The 15569-nt window shown below is 41.4% G+C and overlaps 1 protein-coding gene across 1 annotated transcript in view; it reads right to left on the bottom strand.

The window, feature by feature from the left end:
* Nucleotides 1–685: 685 nt before the first annotated feature.
* The window catches only part of LOC110493946 (integrin alpha-5), a 59615-nt gene continuing 44731 nt past the window's right edge, over nucleotides 686–15569 (bottom strand). Inside the window, exons 18-30 of the mRNA XM_021568566.2 lie at nucleotides 15063–15200; nucleotides 12879–12946; nucleotides 8962–9112; nucleotides 8589–8681; nucleotides 8230–8309; nucleotides 7969–8049; nucleotides 7592–7697; nucleotides 7264–7422; nucleotides 6818–6928; nucleotides 5040–5153; nucleotides 2639–2740; nucleotides 2341–2463; nucleotides 686–1688 (exon numbers count right to left, since the gene is read on the bottom strand). Coding sequence (XP_021424241.2) covers nucleotides 1605–1688; nucleotides 2341–2463; nucleotides 2639–2740; nucleotides 5040–5153; nucleotides 6818–6928; nucleotides 7264–7422; nucleotides 7592–7697; nucleotides 7969–8049; nucleotides 8230–8309; nucleotides 8589–8681; nucleotides 8962–9112; nucleotides 12879–12946; nucleotides 15063–15200 — 1410 coding nt within the window. The 3' untranslated portion in view covers nucleotides 686–1604. The remainder of the gene's footprint in view (nucleotides 1689–2340; nucleotides 2464–2638; nucleotides 2741–5039; nucleotides 5154–6817; nucleotides 6929–7263; nucleotides 7423–7591; nucleotides 7698–7968; nucleotides 8050–8229; nucleotides 8310–8588; nucleotides 8682–8961; nucleotides 9113–12878; nucleotides 12947–15062; nucleotides 15201–15569) is intronic.

The following is a 15569-nucleotide window of genomic DNA, read 5'->3' as shown; positions in this document are numbered from 1 at the left end:
ATTAGCATTAATCTTCTCAAAAGTACTTGGATAAGGTTATATGAAATGGTACATTTATTTTGAGTCAACTTATGAAAAATATATGACAACTCCCAATATGGGAGAGAATAGTTTTACAAAAAAACATATTTCCACTGCATTTTACATAGTCTTCATAAAATTATAAGTGTACAACTTTGAAACTTACACCCCCCCCACCCAAAAAACCTAACAAAACATTTCCTTAAGTATGACCAAGTTCCTTTTGTTGAATGCACAAAAAAATGGGTTATAAATAGTGGTTAGTGGATGTGAGGTTATATCTATCATTCAACTGTAATAAGTATCTAAAAACGCTCTAGCAGTGTATTTACAAATGTGGTCAAGTTGCACAGTAACATAATGCATCAGGAAGTGCATGACAAATGTAATATATATATATATATATATATCAGCAACAAGGCCATTTTCATTTTCTCAACAACATCAAAAAGTAAAGTACTTAAGTAAAAAATACTTTAAATGATTGCTTAAGTCGTTTTTTGGGGTATCTGTACTTTACTTTACTATTTACATTTTTGACTACTTTTACCTTTACTCCACTACATTCCGAAAGAAAATAATGTATTTTTAGGCCATACATTTTTCCTGACACCCAATAGTACTTGTTACATTTCAAATGCTTAGCAGGACAGGAAAATGGTCCAATTCACACACTTATCAAGAGAAAATCCCTGGTCATCCATACTGCCTCTGATCTGGCCGACTCACAACAAAAAAAATGCTTTGTTTGTAAATTATTGTCTAAGTGTTGGAGTGTGCCCCTGCCTATCCTTAAATAAAATAAACTAGAAAATCGTGGCGTCTGGTTTGCTTAGGAGTGTGAAACCAAATATTTTAGACGTTTACTCAAATAGTGTTTAATTGGGTGACTTTCACTTTTACTAGAGTCATTTTCTGTTTTGGTACAGTACCTTTACTTTTACTCAAGTATGACAATTGTGTTATTTTTCCTCCATTGTTCTTAAGTATATATTTGTGTGTATACGCATAGATTCCATTTGGATTACTGATCCATAGTGTTATTTGGATTATCAACTGGATTCATTCTGCCATTTGTGATTTCATGTTTCAAGTTAATAAAAGAAAACTAATTGTACTTGTTTGAAATTTTTGCTGCACTGTTAGGAGCTAGTCACACAAGCATTTCGCTGCACCCACTATAACATCTGCCAAACTGTGTACATGACCAATAAACTTTGATTTGATTTAGGTAAAGATGTATTTGGTAAATAAAACAATTGAATGAATGCTCCATTGCCCCATCCAGTGTTGTTACTTTGTTGTGAGATTTTCCCAAAGCAAAAAGCAGGATTTTAAAGACATTATTGTCCATTCAACCGTGCCAGGATAGCTCTGTTGTAGTTTGAGCCAGACATCTCATGTGTTTGCCTGCTTGAGCATTTCAGTGTGTAGTACCAGGCTGAATACCAGTGAGGTCCAAGTAGTACTCATCCTACTGATATTAGTTGAAGACTGCCCTTCATGCATGAGTATTCTGTAGTTCATTTGGAGGTACAAGTTCCAGTTTTCGAACTGACGTCTGGGATGGGATGGTCCACCATTTAGGCCTCAGAAGAAGCCTGGGGTTTGAGTTGAGCTTTCTCCATGGCTGTACCATAGGGATTGGATCTTTTGAAGAAGCCCATCTGGAAGGATGGAAAGAGAAAGGAGACTAATTACAATTTCAAAGGCACTAATTACATGAATAGCCCTCATAGATGTCACAGTACCAGTTCAGTTAGTTTGCATCTCATCGTTATGTGCTAACAGCATAGGCTTTCAAGACTGTACATTTTGAACACTTCTAATCTTGATCTTATTTGATAGTTTTGAGATATTTTTTAAGAATGATATGCTTCTCCCTAGCTGGCAAAACCGGTTGCAATGATATCATGATGACCTCTTATGGGACTTCATGGTCAGGTTGTATACTGGTGCAAAAGGATTTTCTATATGTATTTTTAGCAACCAGAAACAGATTGAAATAGTATGACATCTATCCTATGACAACATCTTTATCTGGTTATATAATGTATTCCCAACCATAAAAACAGAACATTACACCTTAATTTAACTAGGCAAGTCAGTTAAGAACAAATTCTTATTTTCAATGACGGCCTAGGAACAGTGGGTTAACTGCCTGTTCAGGGGCAGAATGACAGATTTGTACCTTGTCAGTTTGAACTTGCAACCTTCCAGTTACTAGTCCAACGCTCTAACCACTAGGCTACCCTGCCAACCCTATGATGTAACATGCATGTGATTTTGCCCGTTGGGTTTCCTTTACGCTACACTTACCTTGTATAGTACATATATGAGCAGGGCGAGCAGCAGCAGTCCAGCCAGTATGGCCAGAATGATAATCCACAAGGGTACAATGTACTGGCTCTCCGGCTTGTTCCACATCACTGGAGTCAGGACCTGCAACGCAATGATATGTTGTTACCGTGGTGGAGTCAGAGGTCACTTGGAACGTTTAAAAAAAAAAATGTTTTGTGTGCACTTCTTCAAACGATATCCCAAATCATACAGACAGGACTGACCTAAACCATCAAAAACCTAAAAATGAACAGTTTAATAAATAAATTGCACTTGCCTTTGTGGATCCACTGGGTTTGAGTTTGGGACCGATGGCATAGGGCATGTTCTTGACTCTGTACTGGGCAGAACACTCCAGCACATACTGCTTGTATGCCCTCTGTAGCATTTGTTCAAAGAAAATAAATCATGAGACAATAGATCATCTGAACTACTTAGCCAAATATTGCCAAAGTGTGTACAAAAAAAACCAACACCTTTCACTGTAAAAACGGACACTCTAAAAAAATTTTATATGCTTTACAAATGTACTACAAGGAGAGGGCAACATTGTACCACCGACTAGCAGAACCTACAGTGCCTTGCCTTCACTTATGTAAATGAAATAGTTCTGTATTTAATTTTGAATAGATTTTTAACAACCAAAAAATCATCATGGGGTACTGCGTGTAGATGGGTGAGATAAAAAAACATGTTTTAAACGATTTAATCCATTTTGAATTCAGGCTGTTAACACAAGAAAAATTTGGAATAAGTCAAGGAGTATTTTTTTCCATTTAACTAGGCAAGTCAGTTAAGAACAAATTCTTATTTTCAATGACAGCCTAGGAACAGTGGGTTAACTGCCTGTTCAGGGGCAGAATGACAGATTTGTACCTTGTCAGCTCGGGGATTTGAACTTGCAACCTTTACAGTTACTAGTCCAATGCTCTAACCACTAGCCTACCCTGCTGCCCTGAAAGTATGAATACTTTCTGAAGAAGTTTCATTCTTCATTTGAACTACCAATAATAGCAGTAGTATTATAGTACTAATACTACATTAGGATTGTTTGTACCAAGTTAAATTACATTTGATCTACAGTCGTGGCCAAAAGTTTTGAGAATGACACAAATATAAATTTTTCTGCTGCCTCAGTTTGTATGATGGCAATTTGCATACACTCCAGAATGTTATGAAGAGTGATCAGATGAATTGCAATGTCCCTCTTTGCCATGCAAATGAACTGAATCCCCCAAAAACATTTCCACTGCATTTCAGCCCTGCCACAAAAGGACCAGCTGACATCATGTCAGTGATTCTCTCGTTAACACAGGTGTGAGTGTTGACGAAGACAAGGCTGAAGATCACTCTGTCATGCTGACTGAGTTCAAATAACAGACTGGAAGCTTCAAAAGGAGGGTGGTGATTAGAATTATTGTTCTTCCTCTGTCAGCCATGGTTACCTGCAAGGAAACACGTGCCGTCATCATTGCTATGCACAAAAAGGGCTTCACAGGCAAGGGTATTGCTGCCAGTAAGATTGCACCTAAATCAACCATTTATCGGATCATCAAGAACTTCAAGGAGAGCGGTTCAATTGTTGTGAAGAAGGCTTCAGGGTGCCCAAGAAAGTCCAGCAAGTGCCAGGACCATCTCCTAAAGTTGATTCAGCTGCGGGATCGGGGCACCACCAGTACAGAGCTTGCTCAGGAATGGCAGCAGGCAAGTGTGAGTGCATCTGCACGCACAGTGAGGCGAAGACTTTTGGAAGATGGCCTGGTGTCAAGAAGGGCAGCAAAGAAGCCACTTCTCTCCAGGAAAAACATTAGGGACAGACTGATATTCTGCAAAAGGTACAGGGATTGGACTGCTGAGGACTGGGGTAAAGTCATTTTCTCTGATGAATCCTATTTCCGATTGTTTGGGGCATCTGGAAAAAAGCTTGTCCAGAGAAGACAAGGTGAGCACTACCATCAGTCCTGTGTCATGCCGACAGTAAAGCATCCTGAGACCATTCATGTGTGGGGTTGCTTCTCAGTCAAGGGAGTGGGCTCACTCACAATGAATTAGGAATGGTACCAACACATCCTCCGAGAGCAACTTCTCCCAACCATCCAGGAGCAGTTTGGTGAAGAACAATGCCTTTTCCAGCATGATGTAGCACCTTGCCATAAGGCAAAAGTCATAACTAAGTGGCTCGGGGAACAAAACATATATTTTGAGTCCATGGCCAGGAACCTCCCCAGGCCTTAATCCCATTGAGAATTTGTGGTCAATCCTCAAATTCTGACAAACTCCATGCATTGATTATGCAAGAATGGGCTGTCATCAGTCAGGATGTGGCCAAGAAGTTAATTGACAGCATGCCAGGGCGGATTGCAGATGTCTTCAAAAAGAAGGGTCAACACTGCAAATATTGACCCTTTGCATCAACTTCATGTAATTGTCAATAAAAGCCTTTGACACTTATGAAATCCTTGTAATTATACTTCAGTATTCCATAGTAACATCTGACAAAAATATCTAAAGACACTAAAGCAGCAAACATTGTGGAAATTAATATTTGTGTAATTCTCAAAACTTTTGGCCACGACTGTACATAACACAATATACATGTGCTATCCAAATGATTATTTCATATAAACAGTACTGCATGGTATATGACAGTAGTACAAACTACAGTCACGCTCTCTCACCTCGATGAAGGTCTCAGCCCAGATTCGTGAGCGGACGGTCAGAATGACACTGTTTCCTCTCTCCAGTAACCCCACATGGCAGTGCAGCCTCCAGCACTCCACCGTAGAGCATGACTATGGAGGAAGGAAAACAGTCATCAACACAGACCACCAATGCATGACATTCCAATCAGTCTCACACACAGTTATAGCTAACAATCTGTGACTATGAGCAGTAAGAGGCTATTGTGAACTTTTGCCTTTGGGGCATCATTCAAGCCAACATTTTATGTAAACAATGAGCAACTACACTTAGCGTATCTTCAAGTTCTCCATAAAGAGCTAATCCCTTTGCTTTTAATGAAAGGGAATGATACTAGGTTGTAGTTTTGTGCCCTTTGTGAAAAGTGGGGAGCCATGTTAATTTTGCTGTAAAACATTTTGTGGTCATTCATTTTTTTTGAGGTGAAAGAATACTGAATGACAGGGAGAGAGGGAATGAATAATGTTTGCATAACTGAATAATAATTGGGTCTTAGAGCATAAAGGGAAAAAAACAAAAGAGAGCCGTTTTGATTTGACAGCTGTTTTGAGAGGTTTTGTTTTGAGAAGTTTATTTCACATACAACGACGCTATATAACTCATAATTACGAGCAGATCTTATTATGATAGATATCCTCATATCCCTTTTAAGAGAGAATACATTTCTTTCAGTTTGTCTTTTGTGGTATTAGCGAAGCCACTGATGGTTCTTAGTGCTTTGTCTGTGGTAATTCAGCTCATAAGGCTATCGTTAGGACATGAAACGAAAGCCTAGACTCAAAAAGAGACTCAATTACAATGAAAAACAACAAACAAAGTAAAAAGAACAGACAATGACTTCAAGAGAGAAGAGGTTCGGCAGGCCAATACACATGACTGCTGCACCAGCAGCGTTCGAGGCCAGTCTATTTAACAAGCTAGTGAACTACAGGCCTCACATAAGATACTCATTATTACCCCTTAACTCTCTAATCTCTGTGCTCCCGGACTATGTGCCAAGTGACTTCATTTAACAGCCGGTATCTGCTGTTTTACTGTTTTTAGAGTCAACAGACCTCAGCGGCCGTGTGTCACTGTTGACTCCACATGGGGTTAAGCATGTCGAGTCCCTAAACAAGATGAGTGAGGGGATGGGGAGAGAAGAAAAGGGAGAGAAAATAAGGACATATGATAGTTAAATAAATAATGAAGAAATGAGAGAAAAGAAAAGGTAAAAAGAGAGAAGATTGGGGCTGTTGAAGGAGAGAAAACATCTCCAGGAATCTTCATATGGGGATCAGATGAACAGCTCTCGAGAGGCACTACTGGCTGGAGTTTTTAAAATGCTGTAGGGACTGAGAGTGTGGTCAGTACTGTCAGTGGATGACTGTGTGAGTGCGTGCATGGTCATGTTTCCATTTGAAGAATTTGTAGCTACAATGAGTTTGGTAATTTATGGGTTTGGGCTGGTGGTTTCCTTTCAGCCATACATGTATTCACTCTCACAGTACAAGCCAACAACATCCCACTAACTCCACTTAGCCTCCCTTCCCCCTCTAAAAGCTACTCCAAACATGAGGTGAAGCTTCTCCCTCTAAAAGCTACTCCAAACATGAGAGGTGACTGTAGAAACCAAGTTGACCTGCGAACCCTTTTTACCTATTAAAAGTACCACTAACGGGTCACGACACACACACACACACACAACACACACAAACAAACACACACACACACACACACACACACACACACACACACACACACACGGCTGTCTCACCAAGTTGCTTTGTTTGGCCAGAGGATCCCTGTAGACCTCTCTCCTCTGGATGTGGTGTTCAGGGCTGACCGTCTGTGAGGAGGGAGGCTGTTCTGTTGAAGGAGGCTGGAGCTGGCAACACACACAGAATACTACACATGTACCGTTCCACTCATAGACACATAACACAAAACTCTCATATGGTCATTGTGACTCATACACTTGGGTAATATTGGACTATTGCATATCCTTGGTGTAAATACTGCAAATCGTTATGTGACGCCACACAAAATAAATGACAATGTATTCGGGTTGGGTGTGAATGTATACAGTATCTGGGATGAGTGTCTGTGGATGTATATTATGAGCAAGCGTGTGCATCCATTATGAGCAAGTGTGTGCGTGTGTGTGCCTGCCTGCATGCATCTATGCATGTGTACATGTGTGCGTGCAAGTTTGTTCCTCACCTTGAGTTTCAGTGCATTGAGGGTGTGGTTGGAGCTGCAGTTGAGTGGTCCCTGAGTGATGATCTCCACAGGGTACAGAAGTTCGTGACCTTGAGCTCTCAGAGGGCATCGCAGCTCCAGCACCGACTGACTGATCATACTGGGCCCGTTGTTCACCAACTAACAGAGAGAGAGCGCGAGAGAGAGAGAGAAAGAGAGAGAACCCATGTCAGCATACTGTACCAGGAAGCTGAGATAAGCATTTGTTCAACCACCTAACCCTACAACTCCACTTGACCCCACTTAACAAAATAAAACAAAATGGACTCTAGCGGCACACGTTGAGTACCTCGTAGACATGCTGGATCTCAGACCCAATGTCCTGCCCCTCTTGGAGGCTGTGGCTCATCCTCCAGTTTGGGGGAGGGAAGAGGAGCTTGTCCGGACGAGAAACGCTTCAATCGAGAAAAGGAGAGAGAGAGAGTAACATCGTAGGACAAAGGACAAAATAGTAGAAAGATGCAGTAGACATACCCAACAGAACATGGTAATGAAACATTATTTCCAATGGAATTGGGGCTGTTGACGTCCAATATATTGGTACCCAGTCACTTTGAGTGTAGCTAAACAGGGAATGTGTTATTAGTATAGTGATGGAGACCACTAATTCATTTGTTTGTTCGTCCATCCATCCATCCGTCCATCCATCCATCCATGCTGACTCACCCCTGTAGGACAACATCAGCTACCACAGCCACCTCAAGATTATAGAGCTCAACATCGCTCTGGGAGCTATTCTCATTTTTACTGAGTGGAGAGAGAACAGAGAATTCATTTAGATTGTGCCAAAAAGATTGTTCATTGGACATTCACTTAACTGTCGACAACATTTGAACTAACTATGCACTAACCCTAAGCTTAGCTCAAGTCAGGACACGGGAGTAAGTGTGGAAGTATTTCTGTGCTGAAGGTACAAATGTGACTTACCTGCGTATCTGGAGCTCAAACTGCACCGTATTATAAGTGTCCTTCAGTCGGGGCACAGTGAAGCGGAGGCCTGCCCACAACTGTGAAGATCCACACAAAAGACACACAATCAACCACAAAGACACTAGAGATACACTGACCTCAGATCTGTCAGAAAGACAGTCCGTCATAAACACACACACACTGGGTCACACAACATAATTCGGAAAGACAGATAATTGTACAGACATACAGAAACCCACAATCAGAAGGACAGAAGTACCATATTGCTTCAGCAACATTGGAAGTTCCCTTCAAAACAATAAAGCTCCATTTGACTTTGAATTTAAGAAAAAGTTAGTTCATGATTGTCCACTTACACTTGTGCCAGACTTCATAGGGTTGCCCAGGTCACAGACCAGAGAGCGGGTCTGATTCTCTGCCTCGTAGCTACAGGTTAGCTGAGTCAGACTCTGCTTATGACATCCAAGCACAAACATGGAGAAAGAGACATAGACTTGACTTCACAGTATTTGCAAATTCTTTCTAACCATTTAAGTCATTTCCATCGTTTTAGTCATCAGGCCATCGTTAGAATCAACATTACTGCATTGATATTACTTGAATTATGGTCATTGTCATGTGGACATTTATTATCTTAGCATTGTCATTTTTATTAGAAATATTAGCCGTAGCATCGTTTTGAGTTAGCATTTCCCCTAAGAGGGACAAGACAGATGGTTGCTCCCTCACCGCATTGTTGCGGGCTATACCACTGTAGTCAGCGTCAGGGGGAAGCACCATGTAAAGCTCTGCCTCGTAGGCCCCGCCCTCTCCCTCGTTCCTGGCATTGAAAGTCAGGGTCAGGGAGTTATCGTCACCAAGATACACCTCCGTCCTATCGCTAAGGAAATCAAAAGAAAATACAACAACGTAAAACAAAGCCACAATAAACATGTCATCCCCCACGAATGATGCAGTGCCGCCCTTGGGCCAATCAGTGCAATTCATGTAAATTACAAATCTTTATGACAAGACGCATCATTCACCGAAGTTTCGTCAAAATTGGGCCAGTGGTGTCTGTGATATTGCATGTGACAAATGAGTACTATAGCGCCCCCCTTAGGTCAATCCGTGTCATTTTTTAAATGCCAGATATTTATGGAAATACGCATCATTCGCCTAAGTTTCACTAAAATGTGGTGTCTGAGTGGTGTCTGAGATATCGTGTGGGTTAGCTAGACTCATTTCCCTGAGCGTGTGTGCCAAATTTCATCACTCTGAGCCAAACAAATCAATAGATAAAAACACATGCCAGTTATAGCACTACCGTAAGGTCGATATGAATGTTCTTGCACTGTTTTTCATAAAATTCTAATTGGCGGAAAATCCATAATGGCAGACCTTATGGGGTCCCTGAGGCAAATTTGTTCCTTGTGAGGACAGGGATCTATGTAAAAAAAAAGTTGAACGAAAAGCAGAGGAGGTGATAACATCGCTACTCTATCACTGCAGACTATGAGAGAGGAGGAAAGGTTTAAGGTGGTGGGGGGAGAGGGAGTTGTACTGTAAGACAAATTGTATTTGATTCAAAGCTTTTAAGATATCTTCAGATACAGACAAACATTTACATGAAATATAATCAATTTATAATTGTTTTTTATACGAGCAAATAATATACGAGCAAAAAGTATTCAATTTCATTTGGAATGGCAAGCCAGACAAAATTAAACAGGCCTATTTATATAATGAATATGAATTCGGAGGGCAGAAATTATGAACTATTAAAGCCTCCCTAAAGGCTTCAGCCTTACAAAAGTCAAACTTAAATCCGAACTGGTTCTCAAGCAGATTAGTAAGAATGTCTCACCCCATGTTCAAGAATGGCCTTTCCCCTTTATTCAGATTACAACCTCTCACTTTTGGTTATTTGAAAATGAAATTATCTCCAAAATATTGCTATTTTTAAAACCATAGAAAGTTGGTTGCAATTTCAGTTTAATCCACTAGATAAGACAGAACAAATATTACAACAAATATTATGGTTAAACTCAAAAATACAAATATAATTGATAAAAAATACTTCCTAGAACACGATGGTCACTCTGACAGAGCTCCAGAGTTCATCTGTGGAGATGGAAGAACCTTCCATAAGGACAACGATCTCTGCAGCACTCCACCAATCAGGCATTTACGGTAGAGTGGCCAGACGGAAGCCATTCCTCAGTGAAAGGCACTTGACAGCCAGCTTGGAGTGTGCCTGAAGGCACCTAAAGGACTCTCAGATCATGATAAAAAATATTCTCTGGTCTGATGAAACTAAGATTGAACTAGATTTGGCCTGAATGCTAAGCGTGATGTCTGGGAGAAACCTGGCACCATCCCTACGGTGAATCATGGTGGTGGCAGCATCCTGATGTGGGGATGTTTTTCAGCGGCAGGGACTGGGAGACTAGTCAGGATCGAGGGAAAGATGAATGGAGCAATGACAAGAAAGATCCTTGATGAAAACCTGCTCCGGAGCGGGGTGAAGGTTCAACTTCCAACAGGACAACAACCCTGAGCACACAGCCAAGACAACACAGGAGTGGCTTCAGGACAAGTCTCTGAATGTCTTGAGTGGCTCAGCCAGAGCCCGGACTTGAACATCTCTGGAGAGACCTGAAAATAGCTGTCCCTATCCAAACTAACAGAGCTTGAGTAGATCTGCAGAAAAGAAAGGGAGAAACTCTCCAAATACAGGTGTGCCAAGCTTGTAGCGTCATACCCAAGAAGACTCAAGGCTGTAATCGCTGTCAAAGGTGCTTCAACAAAGTACTGAGTAAAGGGTCTGAATACTTATGTAAATGTGATATTTCAGTTTTGTTATATTTTATACATTTGCAAAAAAACAAAAACTGTTTTTGCTTTGTCATTATGGGGTATTGTGTGTAGATTGGTCAGGGGGGAAAACAATTTCATGAATTTTAGAATAAGGCTGTAACGTAACACAATTTGGAAAAAGTCAAGGGGTCTGAATACTTTCCAAATCTACTGTTTAATTCAACCCAGATAATAAAGGGCATTTATCTCTAAGATAGGCCTCAAGGTTGTGAACACAAAACAACCTCACGCATGAGAATTCTCGGGAAGTCCTAAAAAACAAGCTGTGTATTACATTCCACTGGTGATAGGTCGTCGAAGCGGCATAGAGAAAGTACTGAATCATCAGCTTTTTTGACTGACTTGGTCTCGTGGAAACAGAAAACACACATTCCCCAATTTTCCATGGGAAACTCTTAACTTGATTGTACTCTGCCGCTAATAGAAATCACATGGCAAAGTCCTGCAATACACTACTCAAGACAGTGCAAGAAAAGAGCTAGAGCTACTAGTTTGTGAATGGCCCCAGTTGTTCCATTCAGCCTATAGTGCAACATACTCTGCTGTTGTCCACACTCAAACAACAATGATTAACCATTAATAACCATGAGCAAGTAAAGAGTCGTGAGGATATGAGTTACTCTCCTTGGAATAAAAGTGAATTTCTTAAATCAAGGACAAATAAACATACATGTATATCAGTGGCCACCAAAGAGTCGATCACGATCACGACTGGTCTATCTCCAAGCCATTCCTAGTCTATCACCAAACATTTCTGTAAATCCCCCAACGATAAACACTTGCATTCCTATTATTATATATATATTTTTTTTTTTTGCTGTTGGCGTTAGGTGCACTTGATTCAGCTACTCCAGCGCCGGGAAGGCAAAGTGTTCCCATTATGAACCATTTCATGTGTTTGAAGGTAGAACTCCGCCTACCCGGCAGTCCCAGAGAGCAAATCAAGCGCACCTACAGGCCTGTTGCTGGCCAATCAGATGGCTCAGATCACTGTCTGCTCAGATTCCTCGCACCATAGACTGTAAAAAGAAGCCTCGAATGCACAGCAAAGTTGATAATGTGAGATTTAAAAACTTTTAAAACCGTGACTAGAGAGAGACCCAACGAATCCCGCAAAGAATTGCTGTTTTTATGAGTTTGTTCATGTTTAAGTTATTCAGCACTGTCAATACTTTGTTCAACGGTTTTATAAGTCACAAAATGCATATTTTCCCTACTTCCACTCACGCTACAACCACCGCTGCAGCAGCAATGAATGAGTAAATCAAAGTGTTTCGATAAGCTATTATTTGTGGCTTTTTTAATATCGAGGAATATTTCACTTTCTCTGGTCATGGGAGAAACAACATTAATTGTTGCATGAGGCAGAAATAATGCAGGACGACGTAAGTTTCGCCATCAGCTGGAAGACTGTGTCCCCTTTTCTCAGCGGAGGGAGGGAGAGAGGAGGGACGGTGAGACATGTAAGAGGCAGCCTCAACGCTGCTCCCTCCGTCCCCTCAGACTGACCATCAGAAGGAGGCCATCACCAGTAAAAAAAATTAAAAAGCAACCTTTTAACACAAAAGCCCAACTACAGACCTCTCGACAGTCTGTATCCAATTGTTTCTTTCCTACTCTTCTTTCTTGGTTGCCACTGCTTTGAGAGGACATGACTGGTGAAAGCAATAGGCTGAAGACCTACTGAGGCCTTTCACCTATCGATAGGTCAAGAGGGAGAATACCAAGGTAGACTATTCCGGAGTAATGCCTTGGTTTAAGGTAATGGAGAGGGGACTTCAGCTCACCCATAAACAGCCAGTTTGAGGTCAGGGACACAGATGTTGTCCTCACCACAGTCCAGCTGAATCTGGGCCTGCAGAACAGAAGTGTGGAGAGAGAGAGAGATGTTAATGGGAGAGGGAAGGAGATATTTTGATTTTGAGAAAAACTTTATCGTTCCCAATTCAGTTAGCTCCTCATCTTAGAATGCAAAAAAAAAATGCACTTCTACTGAAAGCGAGAGAGATATTTAGAGAGAGCAAGAGAGTTATGTAATACCGGGAAAGACATAAATACAACTCACTAAGATTTTCAGCATATTACGTACTACCAGTATATTTTCTTAAGACTGCAAAAACAGCATGCAGTTCTATGACAATTGACATTGGTTTTGGAACAACCGCTGGTAAATGTACCACGGCAATAAAGGCTTATGAAGACTAGAGCCTTAAATGAGAGAATGGGGGGGAAAGGTCGCGGAGTGAGAAGTAAGGGAATAAGGGGAGGGCGGAAAAAGAGAAAGTAAGTAAGGGGTGAAGGAATGAACGGAAACAGTGTTTCGTTGTGGTGGAATGAGGAGAGCAATGATGTTTGAGAAAGGTAGACAGACCCCAATGTGAAGGAAGGAGGGATTGGGAGAAAAAAAAAAGTAAAACGGGCTGCTTAGTGAGGCAATTTGTCACTGAAGTGTAAAGACAAAATATAAATTGAATATGATTCGATTAGACCGCATTCCCCTTCACTCTCTTCCGCCTCTCTCCTTCTCCAACATTGCTCTTGCTCTGTGTACTGTGAACCCATTGTGACGATACTACCCCATCCCGGCAGCAGCACGTGGAAAACATTAGACCCAAAAAAGAATTCTACAAGAGTCGGCATGGCGGTCACTCACTCCGTATCCATGGCGATGGCTCATTTAAAGTCCTCCGTGTTATCGTTCACTAAAGTCCTTGTGGTAATCGGTCAGTCAGCACAAGATCACAAGACGGAGGAGTGCACGGGGACTAGTAATGTTCACACAGAAACACCAAGGGTTGCCCTTCTCTGCTTATCTTCCCCCCCCCCACTTACTCACTGTCATGTTCTTTCAGCCCTCCATCTCCGTGGGACAAAAAGGGCGGTACAAACGTTACTGTTGAGAAGTGCAAGAGAAAGAGGTAGAGAGTGCAAACATATTTCTGTGTAATAACGTAAGCGTGGAAAGTCTGAGCTATTCCCAAACGCTGTTCTTGCTAAGTTGTATTGGTTTCTCTGCCAATAAGTGAGAGGCTCTGAGCACACACATACTTTTACACAGACACACACACACACACACGCATGTGCACACACTTATACTCACACGCACATATATAAACGCATGCACATGCTCCAAGCCTGGCTCGTCTGGCTCGCAACATGGCAGAGACCAAAGGCTACATACATAAACAAACCACAACCAGATGGCTAACCTCAGTGCCCCACCCAGAAAGAGCTGTCAGTTCTCCCTCTGTTTTTTCGCATAGCCGTGACTCAACCCACCACCCCTACCCCTGAAGATTCTATTCTCAATTCGGAAAGGCAACCACCATAGAATTGGAAAGAGGGCCCACCATGTTCTTTGCCATTATCGCATATGTGACAGCATGGGTAGTGCCATTAAAGGCTTTCATCTTAAGTAAAGCAATAAAAGGCTTTGTAGCAAGTGTGCCATCTATCCAACTCTATGGCTGCCACATATTGTAATTCCGTGCTTTGTGTATCAGGACTAACCCCCAACCTTTAGACATATGGGGACCAGCACTACTGAAGGGTCATCCATATTTCAACTGGCCACTTATGCCTTTCTACTTCAACAAGTCTTTATGGTGCAAAATGTAGATGTAGATATTGGGGGATTTAGATATGGTGCACATGTGTGTTCGTGGTGAAATCTGATAGTTTTGGACTACATTGTCCATAGTGCACCTATGTTCATACCCTCTATACGTTGAGTGGACTGGAGACGTTGTGTGGACTGGCGTTTCAGTAGTAGTGTCATGTACATACCAGCTATGAACTGTAAGATATGGGGTCTGGTAAATATGATGATATTCTGGAAGTACACGCTCTCTGCTCTATAAGGTGTGATGTCTGGCAAGGTTGGGGTAAATATTCCAGTTCAATTCAGTCAATTCAGGAAATAAACAGAAATTCCAAGTCCGAAATGTTTTCTAATTGAATAGCGTAGTTACCTTCTGCTCTATAAGGTGTGTTGTCTGGTATTTTAGAATGGGTCTCAGGCCATGGAGATCCAGCGAAGCGAGAGGGTCCAGGCTAAAGTTGAGTGTGACGTAAATGGGGGAAAGTTTATCCCTAAACTCCCCTTCACTCTGCAACACACATGGGGGAAGAAGGGCAACGGCATCAGCATCACACTCAAGAGGAAGTGAATTGGTGTCACACAGTTAAACACACTTCATGATGTGTTTAACTGTTCCTTGACTTATTGTCAACCAACTGGTCGAGATAAGACACCGTGTGCCTCGTTAAATGTACAGCGTAAGGGAAAATGTTCACTTTCAGTCATATTGAAACTATAATCAAAAAAAGATTAACTGTAAAATCTAAAATGAAATGTTTCAATGTACTGGTCTTTGAAGGCTGGATTCGAAATAACTAGCCAACATTTCCCCACAAACTTTAAGTCCATCTTGAGAGGAGTTCATTGGATCATTGTCGTATTTATAAATGGTCAATTT

The sequence above is a fragment of the Oncorhynchus mykiss genome, chromosome 17 (genome assembly GCF_013265735.2).
Source record: "Oncorhynchus mykiss isolate Arlee chromosome 17, USDA_OmykA_1.1, whole genome shotgun sequence".
NCBI classification, from domain to species: Eukaryota; Metazoa; Chordata; class Actinopteri; order Salmoniformes; family Salmonidae; genus Oncorhynchus; species Oncorhynchus mykiss.
This window is presented reverse-complemented; position numbering and strand designations above follow the sequence as displayed.